We start from the raw sequence: 27,211 nt of genomic DNA, 5'->3' as shown, positions 1-27,211 counted from the left end.
ACACCCGTACGTTCGATGTCAACAATGCGGTTCTTTATTCAAGCCAAAAGTCAACAATTGCACGTGTATTCTAGTGGGATAGTTTTCTCGGCACATGAAATAGTTCTAAAAAGGCATTGGTAAATATAAAAAAAAACTCAGCTTCCATGGGTTTAACTAAGCAGTATCTCGCCTATAAGCCAGTGTCGAGCTTCAACATAATTGCAAGTGTTCGGGCAAACATATCATTTGTCACGATCAACCATGTCGTCGGTCGGTATGTTGTGGTGGCCGCCGCAGAGAAGGTGCTTGTATGGGACATGAGGTAATGCAATGGAATAGTACAGCTTTTGCGCCATGGTTCTATCATTCCCATTCTTTGTAGGATCGGCGAGAAGGTGGCAGAATTTGTTCGCGACAAACAGGAAGTAACCTTCTTACGGACCAGCCCCGATCATAAGCATCTTGCGGTGGGCTATTCCGACGGCGTAGTAGAGCTGTTCAGTTTCGCGAGCAAAGAATCGGTTTGTAGCTTTGCTTCCCATCGTTCTGCCGTCAGTGCCCTGAACTTTGATCTGCTCGGACTAAAGCTTGTGTCCGGCGGATTGGACAACGATCTAGTTGTGTCGGATGTGGTGGCTCAGTCGGGAAAGTGTCGTCTTTCTGGCCACACCGCACCGATAACACAGGCATGTTTCATGCAACGCTATCACGACATCGTCGTGTCCAGTTCCAAAGACACGCAGATCAAGTTTTGGAACATAGAGACGCAGTGTTGCTTCAAAACTATCGTCGACCATCGTACCGAGGTGTGGGGTATTGTACTGATGCGAAACGATGATTTTCTCGTATGTGCCACGGCTGATACGCAACTCTCCGTGTACAAAATTGCTTCTAATCTGGATGAAACCACCGCTCCTGCAGTGCAACATTCCGAAGAAGGCGAAAACTCTGTCAGTCCGTTCCGATGTACGGCGGCCGGAAGCATACAGCGGGCGGGACACGGACGCACCATTAATCTCGTAACCGATGCCAACGGACAGGTGCTTGGATGCCACGGTACGGATCGGAAGATTGAACTGTTCTATTTCTGTTCCCAAGAGGAATCCGTCAAGAAGCTGACAAAGCGCATGAAAAAGCTAAACACAGGCAAATGCAATACGGCGGAAGAGGGAGGACGGGAAACCAACGTGCGTCAACTGGCACTGGCCGATGAAGTTAAGCGTCTGTCCACGATACCAACGCCGGAAAAGGTCAAATCGTTTGACCTCATACTGGGTAGCCGTAATCAGTTGCGCATCTGTTGTACGTTTTTGAAAAATTTAGTCCATCTGTTTGCGCTCGATCTGGACGCCAAAAACGCCGAGCCCGAAACGTTGTATGCGTTGCAAAAGCAAGGACATCCTTCCGAAGCACGCAGCGTTTCGTTCAGCTCCGATAATCTCGCGATCGCGTCGGGAAGCGCGGAATCACTCAAGCTGTGGAGTCGCGCATCCCAAACCGTTTTACGCACGGTCGAGACGGGTGGGTATGTGGTGAGCACCTGCTTCGTGCCGGGTGATCGGCATGTTCTGGTGGGTTTAAAATCTGGCCAACTGCTCGTGGTGGACGTGGTTCCGGGTGAAATTATTGAATGCATAGAGGCACATGAGAAGGAACTATGGAGCATCGTACTCACGCCGGACAGGCACGGGTGTGTTAGCGGTGGCGGTGATACAACGGTGAAGTTTTGGTCCTTTGAGCTGATTGGCGGCAGTGGACAGGAGCCAAAAGTTCTCTCCTTGCTACACAAAAACACGCTTAAATTGGAGGAAACTGTGCTGTGTGTAAGAATTTCGCAGAACGGAAAGTATATTGCAGTCGCACTGCTCGACACTACGGTCAAAGTTTTCTTTATGGATAGTTTGAAATTCTATCTGTCGCTGTACGGCCACAAGCTGCCCGTCCTAACGATGGACATCTCGTACGACTCAACGCTCATAATTACGGGATCCGCTGATCGAACGATTAAGATTTGGGGTATGGATTTCGGTGACTGCCATCGCTCACTGTTGGCACACGACAATACCGTCACCGCGGTTCAGTTCCTGCCCAACACGCATATGTTCTTCTCCTGTGCAAAGGACGGGAAACTGAAGCAATGGGATGCGGACAGTTTCCAGAAAATCATCACCCTACCGGCACATTTGGGTGAAGCGCACGCGCTAGCGATCAGCCCGAATGGCAAGTATATCGTGAGCTGTGGTTCCGATAGGACCCTTCGGTTGTACCGGCGCACCGACGAGCCGCTCGTGCTGCAGGACGTACAGGAGGAAGAGCGTGAAGAGCTAGAAAACGCAACACTGGCCACCGGGGAAGAATCGACCGTACCTGGTATGCCGGGACTTAAGCTGCCGTCGAAGAAAACCATCGGTTCGGAGAAGGGGGCAGAAAATATTCTCGAATGTCTCGAGGTAAGCAAGCAGTACGACGAGGAAGGTGGGAAAGGTCCACTGCCACCGCTCATGTTCGCTTATTCGGCCACCAATACGGACGAGTTCCTGCTGACTGTGCTTTCGCGTATCCGGGCAAGCGATCTCGAAGAGTCGCTGCTTTTGCTGCCATTCAATGCCGTGTGTGAGCTGCTGGAAAAGATACCAAAGCTGACGATCGCTCGGAAGGACCACACGGAGTTGCTCTGTAAGGTGGTGCTGTTCCTGTTCCGCGTACACCAGAAGCCAATCGTCAGCAATCAGGTGCTATTGCCAGTGATACAGCAGATCGTACAAACTCTGCAAGGTGCGGTTGGCGATTTGCGGGACATGGTTGGGACAAATCTGCATGCCGCACAGATGCTGCAGCGCGAGCTGGAAGAACACGATGGGTGTGTGTTGTTCCGCGATGCAACAAAACAGCGAATTCAGCGTAATCGGCAAAGGAAACGACGGGAAGCTTCGAAGCGTAAATTACTCCAGATCGTCAAATGAGTGAGGTGTGTGTGTTCGGTACAGTTCGCAAAGTCAATAAACAGTCACACAAATGCGTGGTCAGTAGATTCGTTCTTGTTATTCTTCGGCACATTCTACCTTCTCCGGCGTTCTCGATCATAATCACGTTCGCGGTCATGACCACGTGATCGTTCCTCGTGTTCGCGGTCCCGTTCCCGCTCTCTGCGTCGCTCACGCTCCCGCTCCTCCTGGCGTTCGTGGCGCCGCTGTCTTTCACGCTCCCTTTCCCGAAGCTCTCGCTCTTTAAGCCGGTCACGTTCACCGTACGGACTACAGTATAAAATGTACCGGAATCAGAAGAATTAGCATTAGTTCATCAAAAATATATCAGAAGCAGTACTCACTCTCTACGATCTCGACGATCCACTTCCTTGTAACGATCTCGCTCCCGATCTCTGTCACGATCGCGCTCTCGTTCCCGATCCCTATCCTTGTCGCGATCACGGTAAGTGCCACCGTCGTAGTGTCGATACCGTTCTGTAGGCTGCCGTTCTCGAGAAATCGAGCGCTCTATCCGTTTGTTACTTCCTACGAAAAAGTGAAACGAAATCAAGTTCTTCAATTCTCTGTTACAGGTGATGAGTTTGTTTGATTCGAGACTTGCCTTTAACCTTAGACGGTTCAATCTTTTTTTCCTTCACCGGAACTGGCGTAGGTAATTCCTCCACCGCTTCATCTTCACTCGGCATCTCCTCATCTAGATCGTCCTCCAGAGCGGACACTTTCGGTTCGAGCTCATTGTTTTCTTCCAGCACATGACGCTTTTGAATGCGAGGTAAAATAATGTCGCACACGCGCTCGTCCCTTAGCAGCTCATCGATAAACTCGTCCATGTGAATCAACTCGTACGCACCCATCCGGTTCTGTTTCCGCAGCTTTCGGTTGTCGTTATAAAGCGGTTCCAGGTACTTGTAGCAGTCCAGCGAGGAACCGGTGAGTCGTAAATAGAACGCGCCCAGCGCACGGACGTACTTGAATTCTTCGTTCTTAATAAACTCCACCACTATATCTTTTTCTGGTTGAATCTGGAGCATCTTGAGCGTAAGACACAAGAACGGCGTTGGTTTGATGTTTCCACCAAACACACCGCCGACGAATCGTAGCTCCATTGCTTTGTCCACAAGCAACTCTGCAGTCAGGGCGAAGCACTGTTCTTTCCAATATTTGGAGTCGTATATACGAGAGCGTATAATTTTTTCTATTAAATACTGTGGATTCGTGCCGTGCACATTCTTGGCATCCTTTACGGTACGGTTAGCCATGGCACAAGCCGAGTCGGCACGAAAAACGTGCTATATATACGAGCGGGTAAAATGCCTTATGAGGAATTCGTTAATTAAAACATTTAATCCCGCTATTCGGTACACTTATGTACGTAGTTTTCGTTTTAAAGAAAACTTTGTTTAACTATTTTTCTTCAACAAAGCTACTTGTACCGCTCAAGGAAACGAAGGAGCAAATTTGTGTTTATGAATGCGCACACTGAGCGTGTTTCGATGGTCAATAACACGGTCACAAATATGGCATTTTTCATTACAGCTGTCACTTTCAAGCTTAAGCACTGTGTACACAATTAATTGTGCATGAAATGGTTAAAACATTTTAATTCCTAGTTCCTGTTTTAGGTATATTTGTAGCTATGTTTAGGTATATTTGACATTACAATTTCAATCGTTACTTTAAAGAGCTATTCAATGCTATTTCAAATACCAATTACTGTTCCTTTTCATAGGATGTAGTAAACACACATTTCCACACCACCCTGTGCAGGAGCTTTCAACGTAATGCTATACTCCCTTTGCCAGTTTAACAAAACAAACATAAAATACTTTATGAAAAGAAATATAAATACATTTTCTCAAACGTAAATAGAAAATATGCTTGCCGCATCACAGCATTCCAAGCTGCATTCATTGATACAGATTCGTTCCATCTAGTTGTTGCTGTGGTAACTGTGTAGGCCAAAGAAAAATATACGAGGAAGAGTGAAGATTATCTGCTGGAAGTATTTGTTATTGTTCAATTACTTAAATAGTTTTCTCATGCGAAAACGCATCGTTTCTAACTGCACTACTCTAAGCAATGGATACTGAAGTGGAATGCTAAGCTACGTTGCGGACAGACGGCTTCGGACAACATGAATCTGCAATCTCTGTTTCAGGATTTTAATCCCAGGTATAAAGCATACGACGTTTGCTTATGAACAGCCTTGCAATAGGAACATTTGTTAAGACAACGTATTTTCTTTACAGTAAATTTGTAGTCCATTGTTGTTTGTTCACCTTCACCATTTTATTCTGTCTTCGATTGGACGGATTTATCGGTAAATATCGATTTAATGTGGTTCCCCTTGTTCTGCTAAGAAGGATTCATAAACGCTATGCTGACATCCGCTCACTGTTCCTTCCGTTTGTTCTCCTCTAGATTGGCCTTACTGGGTCGTGTTTGTGCCATTATGGGTGTGGAAATCGATTGCAACCCTCGGCGCTATAGTGGGAGCCGTTGTTTGGTGCCGCCATCCACACTACAGGTAAGCATGCCCAGGAACCTGGTGTCCTTGAATCGGTGAGGCTGTCTAGATGTGAAAATCAACAAACAACTATTGACCTTCCCTTCCGTAACTTTCCTTTTCCAGAGTCGAAGGTGATTCGTATTCACACTTCAAAGCAATGCTAATATCGTTGTCTTTGCATTTGATACTGTTGATGTTTGAGCTGCTTGCCTGCGATCGTCTCACCTCCGGAAGACACCTTTGGGTGTTGGTATTCATCCCACTGATATTCGGTAGCGCGGCCAGCGTTGGCGCTTGTGTGTGGGCCGTTAAACACGATCGATCGTTCGAGCTGGAGCTGTTTTGTGCCGTCAATGCCCTGCAGTTCGTATTTCTGCCTCTCAAACTGGATGGACTCGTATCGTGGAGCTGGGAAGTGGTGTTCGTGCCACTGTGGATAGTGCTCTGCCTCAGTCTGGTAGCTGTTCTGTACAGCATTATATTTAGCGTCATCCTACTACGCACGCCAGAAGTTTCAGTACAGCAGAAGAAATCGGCATTCTATTCTGCCATCGGTAACTGTGCCACCGTGATTCCAGTGCTAGTGTTTCAGGTGCTCCTTGCTGACAAGCTCGATGAGGACCTAAACTGGCCCTACATAGCTGTGGCTGGTCCGCTCTTAGTTGCTTTATTTACGTTGATTTTACTCAGCTTCAACGCCAAAGGAGGGAACAAATGTAAGTTAGTGACTCCTTACAAAATCTTTCAACATCCCGCTAATGCTGACATAACGGAAATTTGGTTTCCTTCTTTTTAGGGTGGTTCGGTATACGGAAAAACTTCAGCCAGTTCCTGCTAGGTGTGCTTCCATGTCTGCAAGAGTACGGAAACATATCATATCATGCGGACAGTGGTCAGACTGTGCCACTGGATAGCGCCAACGTACAGATGGATGATTTTGAGAAGTACGACAAAAAGAGTAAAAAGGCGCTAACGAAAAAGAACGATCACCTAAAACCAGTCGTACCGATCGTCAGCATAGAGCTACCAGATTGAAAATTTGCTTTCCCGGCTTTGAATATCAGTGCGATTAGTGTAATACCGTGTCATCGAGAAATAATTGAAGCCCTTCGAAAATTGTTTCCCAATTTAGCTGTGTTAAAATTTTATATATTTTAAAAGTTCGAATCGCCGACCCTACGTGCAAATTTATCGATAAACCGGCCGTAATACTAAAAGTGCGTATTTAGGTAAAGGAACGCCCCAATTCTTTCCACTATATGCGAATACGCGGAGGAAAGATGACAATATTTAAACTATAAAATCGCGATAGATAGTTTACGTAAGATATATAAAACGAACAAAATCTGATCGGCCGACATTGAAAATTATTTAGTTTAAATTATGTACGAATGTGTGTATAATACGGTCACTATCCGCTTATAATCGTAACAGCGTCATGAAAGCTTGTAGCACAAATTCTCGTAATTTTGGTTTCAAATGTAAGTTAATGGGACGAAGCTTCTGTGCGGTTTATGTAGAGAAAGAATATATTGTAAATATATACAATAGTGAAAGTTGTTTAAAAAAAAACCTGTATGGAAGAAAAGGCGAATGTTTACTTGTTTTGACTCTTTCCTATTTTTCGCTTCTTGCACAACTGTTGACTATTTTCAAGGCTTTCAGCAGTATTTTTTTACAGTAAACACGATTCCTGATTATGTTGTGCTATTTTATGCAGGATTTTTATCTGCCCCAAAGCCACTGTTGGCAAATGCATATGTTGACGGGAATTCGGGAATCGGGAATTCTGAACTCGGTGCTATAAACGCAGCCACCACGTTTGGGGAAGCTTTGTTGTTTTTTTTTTCAATGAGAGTGTGTATGTGTATTTTGTTTGTCCTGCATTTGGTGCATTTTTTATCCGCAACAGATTGCCGCTGTGACCCGAAAGTGCCAACGAAAAATCAATTACCGCTGTGTGGCGCAAAACTACCAGAGTGTGTGCAGTAGTAGTTTCCCGTAAGCAACGTTACCCGAGTTATATAAAAGTCCGCATTCGATCGATAGCGCGGTGGTCATAGGTAGGCAACGCGCGCTAGAACCACAAACACACAGTGTCGCAGAACGTTGGGTCAGAGCGTGCAGGTTTCGTTTCCTGCTGCTGCTGGTGGCCCAGGACCCGTGAATAGGAACTTTAGCTGGAAAAGAAACTGTTAACAGTTTCCAATTCCTCGTGAGTGCTTTTGTCCAAAATGGGCTGGTGGTGTGGCTGTTTTCCGTCTTTTATTATTCGTGCCGGATAAGGATTATTACGGAAGGCGATAGATGAGCATCGATCTCATCAATGCGACCGCACAGACTACCCATCGCTATCATACTCATAGTATTCATCGCAGCAGCACGCTTCTCGTAGAACAACTAGTGCAAACAACGCAGCAGCAAACGCAATTCACCGCCTGCTACACAAACACAATTTCAAATGCAACATTACCAACGACAGCAGCCAAGGATCCGCCAAACACGATAGAATACGAAGACACGGAGACAGTGGAAGCAAGCCATGAGCTGCTAGATTATTATCTCAACGACGCAATTCGGGAACCATCCAATGCTAATGAAAACTCGTTTGACCGCCTAGAGTTAAAGTTTGACACGCTAGATTTTAGCCTGACAAGACGTCTGCTTGGGGCCGTTTTCTTTTTGCTCATCATCTACGCCTGGAAGCAATATATTGACGACGAGGAAGAGTCCGACACGATCTACATCTGAACCAGGTGACCGTAGCTAAGCATCCGAAAACGATGGGAGCTAAGAAGGTGTCGTACTTCTTCAACCCGGACGTGGGCAACTTTCACTACGGTCCGGGGCATCCTATGAAACCTCATCGACTTTCGGTCATTCATCATCTGGTGATGAACTATGGACTGCACAAAAAGATGCAAATTTACAGACCATACAAGTAAGCTGGTTCGTAACCGTTTCGTCATCATTTCCTGCTAACGCTTTCTTCTTTATAATTTTTTCTCATAATAGAGCCAGTGCGCATGATATGTGCCGGTTTCACAGTGACGAATACATCGAGTTCCTGCAGCGGGTTACTCCGCAAAACATTCAGGGCTACACTAAGTGTCTTTCCGTGTTCAACGTCGGTGACGATTGTCCGGTGTTTGATGGGTTGTTTGAGTTTTGCGCCATGTACACCGGAGCCTCTTTGGAAGGCGCACAGAAGCTAAACCACAATCACAGCGACATCTGCATCAACTGGTCCGGTGGTTTGCACCACGCGAAAAAGTTCGAAGCGTCCGGCTTTTGCTACGTTAATGACATTGTGATAGGTATCTTGGAACTGCTCAAGTATCATCCGCGCGTACTGTACATCGATATCGATGTACATCATGGGGATGGTGTGCAGGAAGCATTCTATCTGACCGATCGCGTTATGACGGTATCATTCCACAAGTACGGCAACTACTTCTTCCCCGGCACGGGCGATATGTACGAGATAGGGGCCGAGTCCGGACGCTACTATTCGGTAAACGTTCCGCTGAAGGAAGGCATCGACGATCAAAGCTACGTGCAGGTATTCAAACCAGTCATTTCGGCTGTCATGGAGTTCTACCAGCCTACCGCGATTGTGCTACAGTGTGGGGCAGATTCGTTGGCCGGCGATCGGTTGGGTTGCTTCTCGCTCAGCACGAAAGGCCACGGCGAGTGTGTAAAGTTCGTCAAAGATCTTAACGTGCCAACGTTGGTCGTCGGCGGTGGAGGGTACACGTTGCGGAACGTCGCCCGCTGCTGGACGTACGAAACGTCGTTGCTCATCGATGAAACCATCTCGAACGAGCTGCCGATGAATGATTATCTTGAGTTTTTTGCACCCGACTTTACGCTCCATCCCGACATCCCGAGCAGACAGGACAATGCAAACAGCAAACAGTACCTGGAAGCGATTACGCGGCATGTCTACGATAATCTGAAGATGTGCCAGCACGCACCCAGCGTGCAGATGTTTGACATACCGGAAGACGCATTGCCGGAGGAGCTGAAGACGGTCAAGACGGAGGAACCGAACCCCGATGTGCGCATTTCCCAGGAGGACGAAGATCGACTAGTGGAGCCGAAGAACGAGTTCTTTGACGGTGATAACGACAATGACAAGAGTGAAAACGAACCCTAGGGATTCTATGGTTCGGGATATATTTTAGCGCGTAAGGTTTGTAAGGGTGTCTTTTCGAACATTCTCTTGAACAACAGCAGACACGCGACATTCGAGATTTCTTCCAACAGAGAATGCGGAAGAAACGCGCACCACGCGTGCTTTCTAGTACTTTCTAGGATGCGATAGCAATAAAACATAATACAAAGCACAACCCACTATACCTTCTCTACCGTTTTTGAATTCGTGTGGAACGTTAAAATCGCAATCCTTCCCTAGAACTGGGCAACTTGGAGACATGGATCAATTCACTAAATTCGACAGATTTTGGATCGAATAAAAACCAACAATGAGAAATTTGTAGACCATCAAAAATTCATCCATACTATTTCAGTTTTTAGTCAGGTCGGAAGGAAAGTGCATCAAACGTCGAAGTTAAAGGTAAATCATAGAAAATATAACAATGTTTATGTGTTAGGCGCATTCTTTAGGAACGATCACACAGCGCCACCAAAAAAAAGAAGAATAAATGGATATGCTACGCCAATACCGTATTGCTAATAGTCTGATTGATCCGGTACACGTGGTGTAGCCAGTGATTGATAATCGTCCTTGAGCTGTGGGGTCCGATCATTGTCTTGTGCCGGCAAAACTGACGGAGGTCCCAAATCGTCAAAGGACAGCTGAGTGGTGAATTGCTGCTCACCCGTGCCTGCAATATTGTACAGCGATTGCGAAGCATCGTACGCAACGCTGCCGCTGACGCCACACGTTCCGGGCTCATTCACAACATTGGGTGAATTTGCTTCTTCATCAGCACCATTGGATACTTTCTCGCACACGCTTTCCGCGTGGTCGAAAGGTGCAGGCAACAGGGAGTCGTCCGTCGTGCCCGGAGCAGCATCCGTCCCATCTGTGGCAGTCGCGGCGTCTTCATCCTCGTCTCGGCGCACAAGCCCTAGCATGTCCAGCATGCTACGCTCCGTCACGTTCGCTTGGGCTGCCTCCACGGTGGAGTATACAGACTCGCTACTAGAGCACACGAGCAGATGGCGCGCCAAAGCAAAACCATCGTAGGACGAGAAGTCGCACTTGCAGTGCATCTCCTGCTGCATATCAAATGTAGGACGGTGGTGTAATGCGGCTACGCTCGAATAGCATCGCAGCGTATGGTTGATCATCGATGGAAGGCAGGTGGTTTGAAACTGACACACTGTGCACTGCACCAATCCTCTGTGGAAAATAGAAACAGTGAGGTAAAACATTACGCTAACAACCAGGAGCAGTAGGCTTTGCGCCTTGGCACTTCCAAACGATCGACTTACATCATGTGATTGAGCTGATCGAAATCGTTGCCACACTCGAGACAAATGTTGCCGCTCGCCATTCTCAAGACCAAGTTATCAAACCGCATTAACACACGGTACCATTGAGTTTCTTTTGGCGGGATTTTTTTCTGTAAGAAACGGAGTTTTTTTCTATTAGCTTATTTGTTTTGAGCGTCTGATTTGAGCATCATTCGCTATTAATTACCGGCGGCTTTAGAATTTTTGTCACCGAGCTAGTAACCTTGCTAACAGGGCCTACACCTTTGTATGGGCCGTGGCAGAACAGTCGGTGGAATTTGTGTTCGCCCTTCGTTTGGAAGAGTAGCACACATTTGGAGCACTGTTTGGATATCTTTTTATTGCTGTGTAACCGCAGATGATCTAGGAACAGCTTTACGTTTTTTACCAATGGTTCATTGGTGGATTCGTCATCAGTGCTCGCTGCTTGGCCGCTGCGGAAAGCACACGCCATCTTTAGACAAAACGGGCATTGCAAAAGTATGGTGCCCTTGTGTTGTTCATAAAAGTGGTTAACAGTGGTTTGCAGAATGGAACTGCGAAAATTGCATCCAACACAGCGGTAGGGCATTTCCAGCGGACTGTGGGCTTTTTGCATATGCGTTGCCAGCACGACCGCTGTACTAAACCTCTCCTGCAAGACAAAGAAATTGCAAATGGGTTAGAATCCTTACGATCCTGTCACTTATTTACCGGCTTACCTGACACATCAAGCAACAGTTCCACTTGGAAAAAATTGTCTCCTTTGGATGGGCTAATAAATTATGTTGCTCCTGCTCTGCCTGTGGCACATGCTTCGCGCAGATACGACACAGAACGGTGTCCTCGCTTGCGGTTGTAGGACTGATATGCTCCAGCAAATGATCGAGTAGTTTAAGATTGCACCGGAACGTTAGCTGTGGACATTCCGGGCATGGAACTTCAAAATTCGGACAGGGAGCGGCTGATTCGTTCCGTTCATTGCCACCTGTAAATCCATAGTAATAATCTTCTAGCTGAACCGTTTCTTCTTCTGGTTCTTGCTTTCGCTTCATCTTTTTGTGTCCGCTTCCGGTAGTGGATGCCGCCATTGTCCTTTGTTCCTCAATTTGTACCTTCTTCAGTATAATTTTTTTCGGTGAATCTGCCGACACCGGAGCAAGTACATTTTGCTTGGACGCAGTGATGTTGGTTGAGGTGGAAGCTACAAAGGATGCGATTAGCAAAAAAACACGTAGGTAAGATTGACTAAGGTAGGAAACATTTTCTCTCGAAATAAAATAAAAGTAATTACGTTCAACATTGCATACGCAGTTAGTTGTTCAATCAAGGTTCGATTAGTTTTATTGGATTTAATTAAAAAAGCGCACTATATAACTTATCGCGTACAGAACTGCCCTTAAAAACATCATACGCTTATGCCATATGCCATGAGCTTTTAATCTCCATAATGATATCCATAATGATCTAATCCAACTCTGCAGTATCTGCCTAATACCTGTCTTGAAATAAACGGAAATGGTAGGAAAGTTTGAGAAACAAAATCGAATTGAACTTTTCCCTCTGCTTTTTATATGTGCCTATTATTACTTTCGTTTGTAATTTACCAGAACGTGGAACTTAACATGACTGTTTTGCTTCCAAACAAATATGTTTCTAGGAGCAAGAGTCGATGTGTGTAGATTTAAAACAAGGGCATGAAAAATTTGTCCCTTCTCTATTTGTCCTCTCTTAAACTCTACCATGCTGAAAGTAGAAAAGAAAAATATGAAAACAAGTAGTTTGTATAAGAGAGGGTAAAAAAGATTCGATATTTAAGATAACGTTACACGCTCTGGCAATGATTGGATAAAGGCTTGTTTGAAACGAAGGGAAATCGAGAAAATATCAGCAAAAGAGCATATACGGGATTTATTTAAAAAAGATTAACGTCTCTTCTCTACGCAACAACACCCTACGATAAGCTACGAATGATATTACAAGCCAAACAGACGGTGACTTTTATTTCTTTTGTGAACCATTTATACAATGTCAATTTTGCAAATGAGCATTCGAACATTCGTTTACGATAGATAGTAAGCCTATCTAATGTGCATATCAAAAAGCCGTTCACTTTTGTGGCACCACATTGGTTTCAGTTAGAAGCCAGTTGAAAAAAAAAAACAATAGCCTAAGTGCTATCAGTCAATAAACTTTACCATCACCAATTCAAGATGCCCATAAGTCTTAGTAAATTAAATGGACAAAAAAATATTCACGCCACTACAAAACCATTTAGACACTTGCCGTCAAAAGTTGGAAAACAGTAACCAAATGTAAAGAAAGCAGCAGCAGGTGTTTTTTGAAAGTACAATAATATAAAACAGTTAATACTAACAGTAATCCTTGGGTTTCCGGCCTCGCTTCAATGGGACTTTCGTTAGAGCTGGTATGTCGGAAACGATATCCCATTGCTTGAACGGATCGGCAGCGGCCTGTTAGAGGGAAGTGAAGAAACATAATGTGAGCAAGCAAAAAGGCAAAGCACATCGCCATCTGGCCACGCGTTCGGTCGTTTACCTTATGCAGACGGGTCATTAAACCTTCCTTCGTTTCTATCTTTGCCTCCTCCGACAGATGTTTTACAATGTTGTCAAAAGTGGTGCCCGGGCTGTTTCCAAACATCTCACGCCATACCAGCTCGTTTAGGAACTGTTGTATGATTTGGCGCGACAGCAGAGACAAGGTGTTTTGGAACATTCGAGGTACAATGCGCCGCAGGTAATCCATTACATTCGCGTTGCTATTTTTCTGCGTCTGTTCGGACGTAGGCACCTGAACCACGGTTTTATAGCCCATGGCGTTCAGCGTGCCCTTGTCAACCGTAAGATCAGTTAGGATGATGCTATCCTTATGGACCCAGTCACTGAGAGGTTCTAAAATTTTTGAGAACCGCTTTTTGTAGCTTTTTTCAGCGTCCAGCAATGGCTCCACGGCACGAAGTCGGAGAATTTTAGCATCCGGGTCGAGCACTCCCAAAACTTCCACCTTAACTTGGCGCTGCTGTCCGTCCTATAAAGCACAGTCATTAAATTATGTTACACAAGCCCGTTTGAAAAATGTAATACCTGAGTGGTTGTTCCCAGCGAAATCACCCCTATTTCGATTGCTCTTTTAGGACCGCCGAGCAGCTTCATGTGTCGACATAGTGCCAACGTGCAAACCGATCGCAATAAGGTGTAGAGATTTTTCAAGTACACGTTGTCCACCTTTACCCAGTTCACCACATTCGACACGTTCGTCTGGCAGGCCCAGTGATAGATGAGCTTCAGTATCACTGAAGGCGGATGCGGTGAGCCTTCGAACAGTGATCCATGGAACACGGAGGTAAATCGAGTCGGACAGCAGTCGCTAATCCAAAAGTAACCGCCGGAGTATGGAAATTTCGACGTATCCGAATACATGCCCAGCTTGAGCGGTTTGTCGTTGTGGATTTGGCACGTTTGCTCCGATTTGATTAAACCTTGCTGTATGAGCCATTCGGTAAACTTTGGTGCCGGGTGAACTAGCACGTTCTTTACCTTGGCATCTAGCTGTGGCCGATCGCTAACGGCTTTTTCTGCTACTCGGAGCGACGGTCGGGCAAGCACTACGAGTGAAGGGAAAGTTTTGCCCTGAATCTTACTGAACGATATCTCCCGCGAATCGGCCGATTGCTTGCCCGCATCATCTTTCGTCAGATCGACAACCGCGGTAGGCTCTGGTAGGGCTCTTTTTTTGTCTTTATCTGCACCAACCTGCAACCCACCGATAGAGTTAAATTCAGTGGGCCTTACCGAGATTGCCGCAACTTTGCCGGACGGTGAAGCAACAGATTTGGATGATTTTGATTTTAGGTCCGGTGTTTTAACCTTCTCTTCCCTTGTTTTTTTGGCCGCAATCATTTTTTCCTTTTCCTTTGTTTTTGCCATACGCTTGGATAGAGGGATATAGTCTTCGTCGACATCGTCGGAAGCAATGTCAACCACGGGCTCCGGATCTTCATCCGTCGCCGTATCTGACCTTCGATTTCGGCGGCGACCCTGGGTGGCGGTAGGCTCTGGCGACGGGGAAGCTCCCATTACTACCCTCGGAGCAAGAGCAGATTGCATTACGGGCAAAGGTTTTTTGCGTGTTAACGAGGTGACCGGTTTCGAGATGAGATCCAACCCCGGAACCGGCCCCAAAACCTGGTACGCCGTAAAAACTTGCCCGGAGAAAATATTTTTTCCACCCGTCTGTTGGACTATATCTTTTAGTTTGTTTCGAATTTCATTATGTTCCTTTTCTGCCTTTTCGTAGGAAGCTTTCTGTGCCGGACTGAGTTCATCTCGCCAACATTCTAGATGCAGTGTAACCTCCGCGGACGCCATGTTTGATTTACGGAATTCTCACACCGTGATGAATGTACACACACAAACGCGGTGAGTTTGAAGTGTTTTGAGACGAAACCGACATTCACAAATACGGTAATCTACTCTGAATACGTTTCCTACATGCTGGAACAATTAATAGCAGCTTACGAACCATTCAATTGCCTGCAAATGTACTGCAAGTAAGTTTTACTTTCCTGCACACAAGCAAAGCATCACTTTACGCGTCGCTATGACAGTGATGCCAGTCGATATCGCCAGATTTTGACAGCTTTCAAGTATGTCATGCTGAAATGTTTTTTTCATTATTATTCTAGGCTAATCACAACACTGCCGGGACGGCGACAGTACTGCACCGGGAAATTGTGTAACAAAACAAGTCGGAAAATGTTCCATTTGATTAAACGCTGCATCTCTACGACAGCGCCTTTGTCCGGGAAGAAGAATTTTCGAAAGTTTCTGCTCTACAACAAGCGGGGAACGCGGATCTTTAAACAACAGCGTGCAGCTAACCCGGACTTATACGCAGATATGCCAATTGACAAGCGTGGTGTGCGCGAAACGGGAGTTACCATTGATGGTAAATTTATCGAAATTCCGGAAAAGATTCCCGAACTGATTGTTCCCAACTTGGACAATTGTAAGTTTAAGCCTTACGTATCATATAAGGCTCCCGATGTAGTGCAGTCTGAATTCACAAGCCAGGATCTGTTCAATTCAGTGTACGCGCAAAAAATCATTAGCGACTGGAAGAGTGGCAAACTAAACGACGATGGAAGCCCGATAGAACCATCAAAAGAGGAAGCATTGTCCGCCGGTGAGGCGTGGGCTAGAGCTAGAAAAACTGGATCAGATATCTTTTGAGCCGTACGATGAAGTAGGAAATAAACTCACATTTATTAGTTCATTCTGAATGTAAACTTTATCGTACATCTATTGTATTGATTGGCGCAAAAGATGCAGTTTTTTAACCCATCGCGCCATTCGTTCGTTATCATCGATTGAGAAAAACTGAAAAGAGAAAATGTTGATATATCGGAATGGTTGATCTAAATTTGTAGAAAAAGGCTTCGAAAGATTTACTCACCATGCTGTGAAACAAAGGATCTTCATATGTTGCAGGGCTTTCGTTAGTGGGTACTTTAATTGTTTGCGCTTCCAAATCTATAACTATACTGCTCTGGGTCGGTACCGATAATGCTACCTTTCTGCTTGATACGAAGGTTTGTGGGACGAACTCGTCCGCGTTCAGTTCTTCCATTTTTGAGACCTTGTTCATTGGATCATCGTACGTATCGGACATGGATTTAAAAACAAAAGCTTTCTCATTATTACCTGTGTTCACTTTGGCTGGCGATGGATTGTGCGAACTTTTGGATGATTTCGAGGAGCTTGTACGATTGCTACTGGAGGAGCTTGTGGAGGATGAACTGCTGGAACTGCTGGAGGAACAACGATATCGTGCCCGATCGTGTGATTTCCGCTCGCGATATCGCTCCCGAGATGAGGATCTCTTACGTGAACTAGTTGTGTAGCTTCTATCTCTGGATCTGTTACGATATGGCGATTTTTTGTCCCGCTGGTAGGTGGATGAGGAAGCTGCTGCAGATCGGCTTTTGGAACGCGTCTCGGAACGATCCTGACGGCGGCTTTTATCGTCACCCTTTCTGCGATATTTGTCATAGTCTATCGATTTGGACCTAGATCGTCGGCGAGACGTTTTCGATCGCCGATCAGAATTTCTTGACCGGGATGGGGAGCGCGAGTATGAGCGACGCATTGTGTTACTTTAGCTAACAATTTACAATTGTTTTGTTGTTCAAGTTGACACATAAAACACACACTCCCATGTACAGAGTCTACAGTGGGCTTGTGTTCGGAAGTTAGTGTTGTGCAAAAATTATCAATTTTTAAGAGAAGATACGCAATTACAAACAATTATGTTCTGGTTTGAGATACAGTAGTAAATAAATCAGTATATAAAATTAGTGGAAAAATTGTCATGAAAGTTTCCTCTCAGAAGGCTTATCGTTCCTTAAAAAAGAAATATCATTTTCATGGCAACACTGCTGCTCTCATTTGAACGGTGGGAAAGCTTTCTGTAGGTTCGGTTTAATTTATTATTGGAATAATTATCGTTTTGCAAATCCCATAATCTGCTGTGGTACGATTCTTTAAATGGAAAATAATCAGTGTTCATACATGCATCCTGTGTAGAATACCTAAACACGAATAAATTAAGTCGAGAAAAGGGTCAACACCAATTGCGTTCTTCGATTATGCACTGTCGTGCTCAGTTGCTTGACGGAAAAATGCGTACATATATTTTCTTTATCATCTTTTACATCAGTCATGTCGAGAGCAACACGCACGAAGGAAAGCTTGAATTTGAAGGGTTAGGGAAAATTGGCGAGATCGGGATTTTAGCGGAAAAATACACAGTATTGCTAATCGTTTTATCGCGATAGGATTTAGTAAGTGTTAAAACATGATCTTTTGGCCAAAGAATTGTGTTGTGTAAAGTAAACTGGGGCTGACAACATTATGATTACGTTTGCTTGGCGCGCGTCAAGCCGAAGCATCAGTTTTAAGGCACCCGAAGCGAAGCTTGTAAGAGCGAGAAAGCAAAAACAAAATGGTGCGGGCTTGTTGTTGACGGCGACTTGCGTCTTGTGGTATAAGTGTGCATTAAGCTAAAAGTGCATCTCTAGCAGTGAAAATGTGCATTCCACCGTCGTTTAAGGCAGAGTAAACCTTAAGCTGGGAACCGGTGAAAAGCTGTAGTACCCCTGCTACAGTGCAGTGCTAGGTGGGAAAAGTATGACTATCCCGCATGCATATTTACATGATTTTTATGTGTAGTGATGGAGATGACAACCTTTACTTGTTTTTTGGGCAAATATGCGGTGCAAATTGTGTATGTTTGCAAAATTTCAGCATTTTTATAGTTTTGGCGCTAACGAAATCAAAGGGAATGGATAATTAATTCGTTATCTATAATCGGTGCAAAACGCGGGAGTTTTTTTGTATAATCAGAATAAGCGTACATGCTTATTATGGTGGTGGTGATGGTTGTCTCTTTTCCTCTATTCATCCGTTCTGCAGGAACGAACGACATTTGAACGGTGAAAGATTTGCTAAAATGTACAATGTTTATGGGTCTATATAGCAGAGTTCATGCAAAAATAATTTCATAGTTTAATCTGATTGCCGATCGCGCCTTGAAATCGTCTTAATACCAAACCTCTCTTACAGATTAATTCTGCACGAATTACCCCCAACACCTTACAATACATCAGCACAAGCGCCCCCAACACACTCGAGAAGATGGAGGAAGGAGACAAAGGTGAAAATGCTCCGCCTAATCCTGGGGGTGCAATTGGAACATCAAGTGAAGATCCGAAAACGTCAGAAAATCCCATTGTTGATTCCAACGTTATTGTGAAAGATGAAATCAATGATAATGCTGCGCCGGATGTTTCGAAAGAAGAACCAATGGAAGAAGAACCAAGAGAACAGACGGAAGAAACCGAATTGATAAAAGATGCGACCGTGGAGGAATCGTTAGCATCGGATCGTCCACCCGGAAAAGATCTTCAGATCATTGAACAGAACCCCGCGAAGGAAAATGATCAGGCGAAGATCGAAGAGGAGAATGTTGAAGATATGATAGTAGAAGAGTATCTTGAAGAAGAAGAGAGTCATGATATGACTGCAGATAGTGAAAAACTAGATGATTTACCTCAAGAAGCAGAACCTTCAAAGTTGGTGGAAAATTCCGACACTAAAAATTACGATAAAGATGAGGCGGATAGTGACAAGTACGATAGTGCTGTGGAAGAGATGGAATCGGATCCTGCTGAGCATAGGGATGGTAGGGAGAAAGAACCTACACCGCACGCACATGAAACTGTCGAGCTGACCGACACTTCCGACAATCCATCGAAAGAGGCAGACGATGGTGAGCAGCAGCATGAAGAAGAAAAGCAACTTGACGATGCGAGCAACACATCGTTCCATTTACAGGACATGGAAACGACGAATGTGAATGAAACTGAGCATGTAAAGTGCGACGATATGGCGGAAGGTGATCGATCGGCCGATCCCTGTACCGCGGAAGATCCATTCGATCAGCTGCGACACTCGACCAGCGATGAAATTGGCCATAGTGATAGAGAAAACAGAGAAGATACGGTAGAGAGAGATGCACAGGAGGAACAAACAGATGCTGGTGCAGCGGTTGACAAGCAAGAAACGCATGATGAACCCGATAATGCTGACGCTGATGCGAACGAAAGTCAAGACGAAGGTAATAGAGAGCGAGATGAACACCGTGAATCATTAGCTGATTCGGAGACAAACGAGATAAATGAATCGGAAGAACGTGTTCCTGAGAAAGAGTTAGTAAAAGAAACGAGTGGCAGCGTCGATCAATCGGTGGAAGATGACTCAAACGCTCCTTCGGTGGAAGATGAGTCGAACGCTGTGGTGGATGAAGAAAGGGGAGGAGAGAATGAGAATATTTGTTTGCTGCCAGATGACGAGAGAGCAATCTCCGCCGAGGACAATCAACTTGCCATGGAACAAGAGAAAGAAGCTGCTGCGACAGCAGAACAGTCCTTGGAATCAGAACTTGAAGTTGAAGAAGTTGAATTGAATAGAGCGGAAGATGGTACTGCGAGGTCTGGAAGTCACGAAGAGGAAGAAGATGAAGGCCAAGGAGGTTTCGCACCACCATTAGCAGAAGGTGGTGGCGTTGCAGTCGAGGAAAATGATCCTCAAACAGTTACAGAAGGTCCAGTGGAAGAAATGGAGGTCGACTTAACCGGCACAGAGACAGAGGATCTTCCCACTAGAGATAATCAAATTCGAGAGCTCAGTACACTGGCGGAGTCGGAAACGTGCATGCAGTGTAAAAAAGAATTGACAGCCTGTCTATACAGACTATCCTGTGTGACGGCGGATAACCAGGAATCTGCCCAGCAGTACATCTGCTCGTTCGATTGCGTGCAACGTGTTCGCACCGATAACCCAGGCAAGTACGAACTGATACAACGACGCGTGACAATTGTGCCCATTTTTGAACGTCTAGAATCGTGCGTGCGCTGTGGCGAGCAACGGTTATGCAGATATCGCTACAAGCTGGACAACGGTTCGTACACGTACCTGTGCGATTCGAAGTGTGTCGAACATCTGACCGCCATCAATGGTGAAAAATACAGTTTGGTAAGGAAACGGTACATCATTGAAGAAAAAAGTACGTCACCGGAAGAGGGCAAATGTTGCGTCCAGTGCAGCGATACGAAACCGTGTCAGTTTGAATTTAAACAGGACGAGGAGCAATTGCACGTTTGTAGCGATTGTATCGATTTGTTAATGACGGAACATCCAGACCTGTTCCGTTTGCATCGCCGTCGCTCGGTACGGGTGCGCAACCTCGGCAAGGAAGGATCGGTGAGCGGTACGAGTGGCTCGCGAGGGGAAGTCGTGAAATTTTCCGCCAGGACAGAAGAGGAGGCCGAAGCAGCGCGAATTGAGCGTGAGGCTTCATTTCTGCGCTCTTGTCACGAATGTCACAAAACGTTACAGATCCTTTCGGCTCGCTGGTTACAGTGGGAAACGATGGAATTTTGCGACGAAAAGTGTCTAGGCGCCTACCAGACGGCGAATGGGTCGCACTGCGTCCAGTGCCGAAAGGTTGTGTCTGTGAACAGTATGGGAAAATTTTGCGTTCGCTTCGGGTTCGCCATCTGCCAGTTCTGTAGTGCGGGATGCTTGGAAATCTACAAAAAAGCGCTAAAAACGTGCTCCTACTGTCAACAAACGATTGGCAAGCAGAACAAAGGCTTTGAGTTTCGAGTGGCTCGTGCCGGTGAGATGGGCGTGCTGAAAGATTTTTGCAGCGCACTTTGCCACAAGATGTACCAAGCGTGTCTGAATCCAACAATGAAACACAAGCCCCACGTGTGTGGTGTGTGCAATCACGAAAAGATGACCAAGCTGATCGTCCACCTGGAAGGGCGCGAACATTACTTCTGCAGTACGCCATGCTTTTCCGCGTTTAAGTTCGTTAACAACGTCAATCCGGACGAATGCGCCATGTGTAAAGATTTCTTTGAGCGAAAATCGAACGCAGCTTACACCATTTACCAGCAGGGCCAAGCGACACGGCTGGAGCCATTGGCATTCTGCACCAAAATGTGCATGAATCTTTACATCTCAACCAGCAGGGAGATTGTACCGTGCAACTGGTGCAAGGTAAAAAAGTACACCTTCGACATGATATTGCGGCCCTCCACGATGGAACGCCATTGCTCGCTGCACTGTTTGACACTGTCCGAGGTGTCGACGAACGTGAAACTGACACCGTGCGATCACTGTCTGCTAGTCCGAACGCCCCAATATGAGCTGAATATGTCCGATTCAAGTTTGCGCATCTTTTGTACGTATCAGTGTCTCATGAAATTCCAGAGCCAGTTTAGTAAATCCAAACCGATCGATCCTTCCGTGCCCGTTCCGATGGGCATTCCGAAGCGTATTCCTCGCGTAGCAACGACGGCAACGATTACTCACCAGACGGGCGCGACCCAAGCAACTGCCTCTACTGCTGATGCTGTCATTGCTTCTGTGGCCACTACTCCGCGTCCACGTGGACGCCCTTCGAAATCGCCAGCAACAACAACAACAACAACAACTGATGCTAACGGTAACATCGGTTCCGGCTCCAACCTGCCCGTTATCACATCAGTCCATTCGTTAGCTAACACGATGGGTAATCGTGGTCCAGTGACGCGCCCCAAAGCAGGGCAGATCAGCTTGAATCAGAAAAATTGGCCAGAATTGCGCGTTGCTTTGGAACCGCTGACAAATATTCCGCCGTCGGGAAGAATAGCGCTTAGCAGCATTTTGCCCAACATAAATGCTCGGGCAGAAACATCTGCAGCAAATTCCTCCACAGCTGCTTCTAGTGCTTCGAAAAATGCATCCATCTCGACATCTACTGAAGCAACCACGTTTGCACCCTCCCCTGAACCGGATTCTTTACCGGAACCCGAGGTAGCTGCACCTGCGCCATCGACTCGAACGGTAACAGTAACGAAAGTTGAAACGCACACACAGATCGTGACGGTTCCACCGACACCGACGCAAGTAGCGAATGCGGCCACCATGTGCAAACCGCTACAGCTGACCAAAAGCATCTCCTGTCGCCCTATTCAGTGTCACGTCGGTTGCCAAACGGATGTTTCGTTGCAGCGCAAAATCGTTATTCCAATACCAGTTCCAATCTATGTGCCTGTGCCAATGTTTATGTACTCGATGCCAACGCCCGTGCCGGTGCCAATTCCGCTCCCGATCCCGGTTCCAGTGTTCATACCGACCACTCGCAATTCGGCTGGCGGAATCATGAAGGAGATCAAAAAGATACAGGACAAAATGCCCACCGATCCGTACGAGGCAGAGCTGCTAATGATGGCTGAAATGGTAGCAGGAGACAAGAAGAAGGACGACAGTGACTCCGATTCGGACGATGGGGGCGTAGGGGTGGGCGATGATCATTACGGAGCAGCTGAGTCAGTGGTGACCAGCGATGGGATGGAACATAACGCATCGTTCAGTGAGGATCTCGTGCAGATGGCGCTGAAAATGGCATCGAATGATTTTTCGGAATCGCAGGTTGACTTAGAATCGGCAATGCAGGCCAATACGATCACACAGCAGCAGCAACAGCACCACGGATATGGCGATCTCCAGCAGCATCATCATCAACAGCAACAGCTGCTATTGTTGGATCAGCAAAGACAAGTTGCATCCCCCGTTGTTCAACGAGGTCGCAAACGTGCCTCCAACGTTGGACAGCGCGGTGCCGGTACAGTGATGAATAATAACACGCAACAACATGCCATGACGCCTGCATCGAAGCGCATCAAGCGCGAGCAACTTAGCGAACCGTCACCGGAACCGGTGAATCGAGTAGTGGAACCGGTCGAAAAACCAGATGCTAACATGTGTCTCAAGTACACGTTTGGTGTGAATGCGTGGAAGCAATGGGTGGTAACGAAGAATGCAGACCTGGAGAAAAGCTCAATCCGTCGAAAACCATTCAAATCGGACATCCTGCAGCTGACCGCCGATGAGCTGAATTATTCGCTGTGCTTGTTTGTCAACGAAGTGCGCAAGCCGAACGGCACCGAGTATGCACCGGACACAATATATTACCTCGTACTAGGTAATATTTGCTATAACTCCGCTTTTAAAAGGGGTTGACAATCTTTTGCTAATGGTTAACATGTTATATGCTCCTACACCAGGTATTCAACAATATCTGTACCAGAATGGAAGAGTGGAAAACATCTTCACCGATGCCTATTATGATCGATTTACCGATTGTTTGGATGAGGTTGCCAAAAAATTCTCTATGCTGTACAATGATTCTCGTAAGTGTTGTATTGTTAATGTCATTTTCCGGGGTTATTGATTGCTACATTTTTTTTATTTGTAGAATTCATCGTCACAAGGGTGGAGGAAGAACATCTTTGGGAATGCAAGCAGCTTGGGGCTCACTCACCACATGTCCTGCTCAGTACACTAATGTTCTTCAACACGAAGCATTTTAATCTGGTCGTAAGTATCGAGATATCCGAAAAGATGGGCAGGAAGCGCAACCAAATCGTTGCTGATTTTTATTAACCTTGCTTTTTTAGTCCGTCGAAGAACACATGGAACTTAGCTTTTCGCATATCATGAAGCACTGGAAGAGAACACCTCAACAAGGAGCTAAATCAACAGCTACAAGGAACGTGCTGCTTCGCTTTTATCCACCGCAGTCATCACTCGGTAAGTTGAATATCCAATTTTTTTATTGTACACTATTGACTCTTTCGGCCGTATGCTCACTCTGCTGCTTGTGTTTCCCTCCAGCTAATAATGCGCGCAAGAAAAAGGTTTATGAACAGCAGGAAAATGAAGAGGATCCACTGAGATGTCCAGTGAAATTGTACGAGTTTTATCTGTCGAAATGGTACGTAAGCAGTGACGATTTTTTCACAAAAAAGTATTTATTAACGGGTTTTTACACTTTCTCTTCCTTCAGTCCGGAGAGCGTAAAAACACGCAATGATGTGTTCTATCTGCAACCGGAACGTTCCTGTGTGCCAGATTCTCCCGTCTGGTATTCGACGCAGCCACTGAGCAAAGAAGCACTAACGAAAATGTTACACCGGGTCAAGATGGTCAAAGAGATTAACATTGCATTGCTTACAAGCTAATGAACCGAACCACATCAAGCAATGGTTGATGTGTACATTTTTGGAGTATGTCTTTAAATGAGTCGTTAAATCCGCCACCTTAGACACTGTTAAGGCTAATTTTTATCGAAAAAACCCTTAGTAATGGTTATTAAGGCAATTTTGTCAATAGGGATGGCATGCATAGTTTGTGATTTGTATCGGAAAACCCCTTAGTAATGGTTATTAAGGCAATTTTGTCAATAGGGATGGCATGCATAGTTTGTGCTGGTGAGTGTTTCAGCAACCGAGTTAAATTTTATAACACTGTGTGTACATTGTGCGAATTTTCCATTCCAGATAGATATAGAGAGAGGGAGAGCCATCATACGCAAGAGAATGGGCAATCGAACTTGCGAACTCCATACAGTTCGCAACAAGTTCGCATAATGTACACAGAGTGTAACTCATTGGTGCGTAAGATATTGCATGTTAATATTACAACAAATAATAGACCTTTTCGCCCGATCCATGAGTTACAATATTGCAATAATAGTCAGTGGTGGATCAAGGCGTTTGAAGATATCGTGGTCCATAACATCAAAATGCCGAGTGTTGGACGGGATGGGGGAGTAACATTTGAAGTTCTTTAAGGAGCACCTTTTACGATCACTTTATACGAGGCAGCTGTCCTTGCCCTACTCCGTCCACCATTATATCCGCTACTGATAATAATAGTCATGAAAGGTCGCTGGTTACACTGTAAAGCACTAGGGATCTCATCTGACAACATATGATACTTATCTGCCGGAATTCGGTCATCAGGAAACAAGGAACAAAAGCTATCGATTGCAGAAGCTTCCGTTAGCAGGAAGACTTTTTCTGCCGGAGGTAGAGAGCGTAGAGCAGTTGACACGAACAGGAGCAACATCTACTTGGAATCTGTGCGAAGCACAACGTGAGTCAGTAAATTGTATGCGGTGCGTATTGTTTGATTTGTTTGGGTCTTTTTTAGGTACACTGATACAGATATATAAGTTCTTGGTGTATTCTTCCTTCCTACTGGGTTGCTCGTTGTCAGCAAAACATTATTGCTAGAGATGTAAGAACGTAAAACATTTGTTTGCAAACGTTGCGATTTACAGAGTTTGGTTTATGTTTTTTGCTCAGAGATCTTATAACTTAGCGACTCTTCCTTCTACTAATTTTTAGCAACAAATGCATAGTATTTTTAAGACAGAAGCACATTTAGTACTCATACAGGTCAATCATTGTGTGTACATAGATCAGTACAATCGCAACGGCAATTCGGCAGTCTCTTTTAGAATACCTGAATGGGTAGATAGAAAGGTGCAGCAAGGCGATTTGTTTTATCCTTAAACTGTAGAAAATATTAAATGCCACAAAAGTACGTACAACAACACACATCGTCTTACATCCGTCACTGCATCATAATAAAGAAAGAACACATTTCTTTTCATTTCATAACTGACCCATTCTTAAACTTTTATTGCTAAGGTGTGTTCTCTACTGCAACTCCACTTGCACTAGTGTGAGTCGTGTGAAGGTATCGATAGATATACGTTTTATGTATACATTAAGCGAGCTTGGTAGGTTTCACAAACGTGCGCTTACGCTTCATCTTCTTTCGTGCCAGTTCTAGGGAGTGCAGTTGTGAATAAATTTCGGTAAATATTTCCTTCTGTTCTTCCTCTGGTATGGTACGGCGGTACTCTTTCATTAGATCATACTTCTCCCATGGCTGGGCCACTGCTTCCGCCTTCCGCCGTTTCCGCTCGTTCGTGTGCTCGTCAATGTTGGCCACACCCTGAAGATTGTGTCTTTCCCAGCGTGCGTACCACGGTCTCGGTTTGAGTACTACCTTCACATCGTTTATTGGCACCGGTGAACCGTCGGGTAAGATTTCCGGCTCCATGTTAACATCGAAAGTACTGTATTCATCCAGTGCATCGCGGAGATACAACAAATTTTCGTCTAGACGTTTTTCGAGACGTAGCACTTCGATTTTCTGTAATGTGGGATCGTACAAATCGTAGCTGATCTCCACGCCTTGATGATCAATCACATTTCGCAATATGAATCTTGCGCGGAGTCCACATTTCTCGCGCAAAATACAGATGCCTACGAAACGCGCTGTTTTGTTTTCGGCGTGCGTGTCGGAAGATGTTACGGCAACTACAGAACCAGCGTAAAACTCCGGGATGTCGATGTTGGCGCGTCGGTCCAGCATATCCTTGCGTTCGAGCTTCTCGCGTACCGAATTACGCCACTCGACTTTCGGGTCGGGCAGGAACTCTTGGTACACGTATCGATAGTTGGGAGGAATTATGGATTTGCGTTCGGTGGGGACATTAGTTGCGGTTGGAGCAACTTTACCAATGTTAGTGGACGCCTCTGTTGCCAACTTGGTTGAGTAACACCGCGCTGTTGATGCCGGTGAGGAACAGCAACCTTCTGTAGAATGTAAATACAGTAAACGATGGGTGTTTGTTTCTTGGTCGCACATACCATACCTGCATGTAGCGTTTGCATATATCGCACAATTCTGTTGGAAGCATGAATTCTGTAGAGATAGTTCATTGTTACGGGTGGGAAAAACACACCGGTGTCGTCTGGCCAGGAACAATTTTCCGA

At 45.6% G+C, this 27,211-nt stretch overlaps 9 protein-coding genes across 9 annotated transcripts in view; 5 read left to right on the top strand and 4 right to left on the bottom strand.

The window, feature by feature from the left end:
* The first annotated feature begins 104 nt into the window (after positions 1-104).
* LOC126557009 (WD repeat-containing protein 3) lies at positions 105-2,945 on the top strand. Its single transcript, XM_050212633.1, has 2 exons — positions 105-304; positions 365-2,945. The coding sequence occupies exons 1-2, from the start codon at positions 147-149 to the stop codon at positions 2,943-2,945; spliced, it is 2,739 nt and encodes a 912-aa protein (XP_050068590.1). The 5' UTR covers positions 105-146.
* Positions 2,946-3,016: 71 nt separating this feature from the next.
* LOC126559853 (pre-mRNA-splicing factor 38) overlaps positions 3,017-27,211 on the bottom strand; it is a 90,240-nt gene continuing 66,045 nt past the window's right edge. Inside the window, exons 2-4 of the mRNA XM_050216025.1 lie at positions 3,567-4,258; positions 3,311-3,490; positions 3,017-3,236 (exon numbers count right to left, since the gene is read on the bottom strand). Coding sequence (XP_050071982.1) covers positions 3,041-3,236; positions 3,311-3,490; positions 3,567-4,228 — 1,038 coding nt within the window. The 5' untranslated portion in view covers positions 4,229-4,258 and the 3' untranslated portion in view covers positions 3,017-3,040. The remainder of the gene's footprint in view (positions 3,237-3,310; positions 3,491-3,566; positions 4,259-27,211) is intronic.
* Positions 5,069-6,519, top strand: LOC126558455 (transmembrane protein 185B). Its single transcript, XM_050214477.1, has 5 exons — positions 5,069-5,141; positions 5,219-5,289; positions 5,391-5,496; positions 5,602-6,194; positions 6,275-6,519. The coding sequence occupies exons 1-5, from the start codon at positions 5,104-5,106 to the stop codon at positions 6,511-6,513; spliced, it is 1,047 nt and encodes a 348-aa protein (XP_050070434.1). The 5' UTR covers positions 5,069-5,103; the 3' UTR covers positions 6,514-6,519.
* On the top strand, positions 8,262-9,637 carry LOC126558068 (histone deacetylase 3). The gene is made up of 2 exons (XM_050214007.1): positions 8,262-8,419; positions 8,494-9,637. Exons 1-2 carry the CDS (start codon positions 8,262-8,264, stop codon positions 9,635-9,637), a joined length of 1,302 nt encoding a protein of 433 aa, XP_050069964.1.
* LOC126559696 (uncharacterized) lies at positions 10,174-15,349 on the bottom strand. The gene is made up of 7 exons (XM_050215865.1): positions 14,049-15,349; positions 13,501-13,992; positions 13,319-13,415; positions 11,664-12,145; positions 11,150-11,596; positions 10,942-11,072; positions 10,174-10,849 (listed from the first exon to the last, which is right to left on the bottom strand). Exons 1-7 carry the CDS (start codon positions 15,330-15,332, stop codon positions 10,174-10,176), a joined length of 3,609 nt encoding a protein of 1,202 aa, XP_050071822.1. The 5' UTR covers positions 15,333-15,349.
* On the top strand, positions 15,692-16,197 carry LOC126559295 (39S ribosomal protein L41, mitochondrial). The gene has a single exon (XM_050215427.1). The coding sequence runs from the start codon at positions 15,720-15,722 to the stop codon at positions 16,194-16,196; it is 477 nt and encodes a 158-aa protein (XP_050071384.1). The 5' UTR covers positions 15,692-15,719; the 3' UTR covers position 16,197.
* LOC126558843 (luc7-like protein 3) lies at positions 16,255-17,118 on the bottom strand. Its single transcript, XM_050214916.1, has 2 exons — positions 16,420-17,118; positions 16,255-16,343 (listed from the first exon to the last, which is right to left on the bottom strand). The coding sequence occupies exons 1-2, from the start codon at positions 17,110-17,112 to the stop codon at positions 16,266-16,268; spliced, it is 771 nt and encodes a 256-aa protein (XP_050070873.1). The 5' UTR covers positions 17,113-17,118; the 3' UTR covers positions 16,255-16,265.
* Positions 18,660-24,601, top strand: LOC126556634 (uncharacterized). Its single transcript, XM_050212016.1, has 6 exons — positions 18,660-23,559; positions 23,642-23,767; positions 23,833-23,954; positions 24,035-24,167; positions 24,252-24,351; positions 24,424-24,601. The coding sequence occupies exons 1-6, from the start codon at positions 18,660-18,662 to the stop codon at positions 24,596-24,598; spliced, it is 5,556 nt and encodes a 1,851-aa protein (XP_050067973.1). The 3' UTR covers positions 24,599-24,601.
* On the bottom strand, positions 26,136-27,157 carry LOC126559947 (39S ribosomal protein L19, mitochondrial). Its single transcript, XM_050216108.1, has 2 exons — positions 27,091-27,157; positions 26,136-27,031 (listed from the first exon to the last, which is right to left on the bottom strand). The coding sequence occupies exons 1-2, from the start codon at positions 27,155-27,157 to the stop codon at positions 26,154-26,156; spliced, it is 945 nt and encodes a 314-aa protein (XP_050072065.1). The 3' UTR covers positions 26,136-26,153.

This window comes from Anopheles maculipalpis, chromosome 2RL, assembly GCF_943734695.1.
Source record: "Anopheles maculipalpis chromosome 2RL, idAnoMacuDA_375_x, whole genome shotgun sequence".
NCBI classification, from domain to species: Eukaryota; Metazoa; Arthropoda; class Insecta; order Diptera; family Culicidae; genus Anopheles; species Anopheles maculipalpis.
Note: the sequence above shows the minus strand (reverse complement) of the source record. Positions and strands in the feature narration are given on the sequence as shown.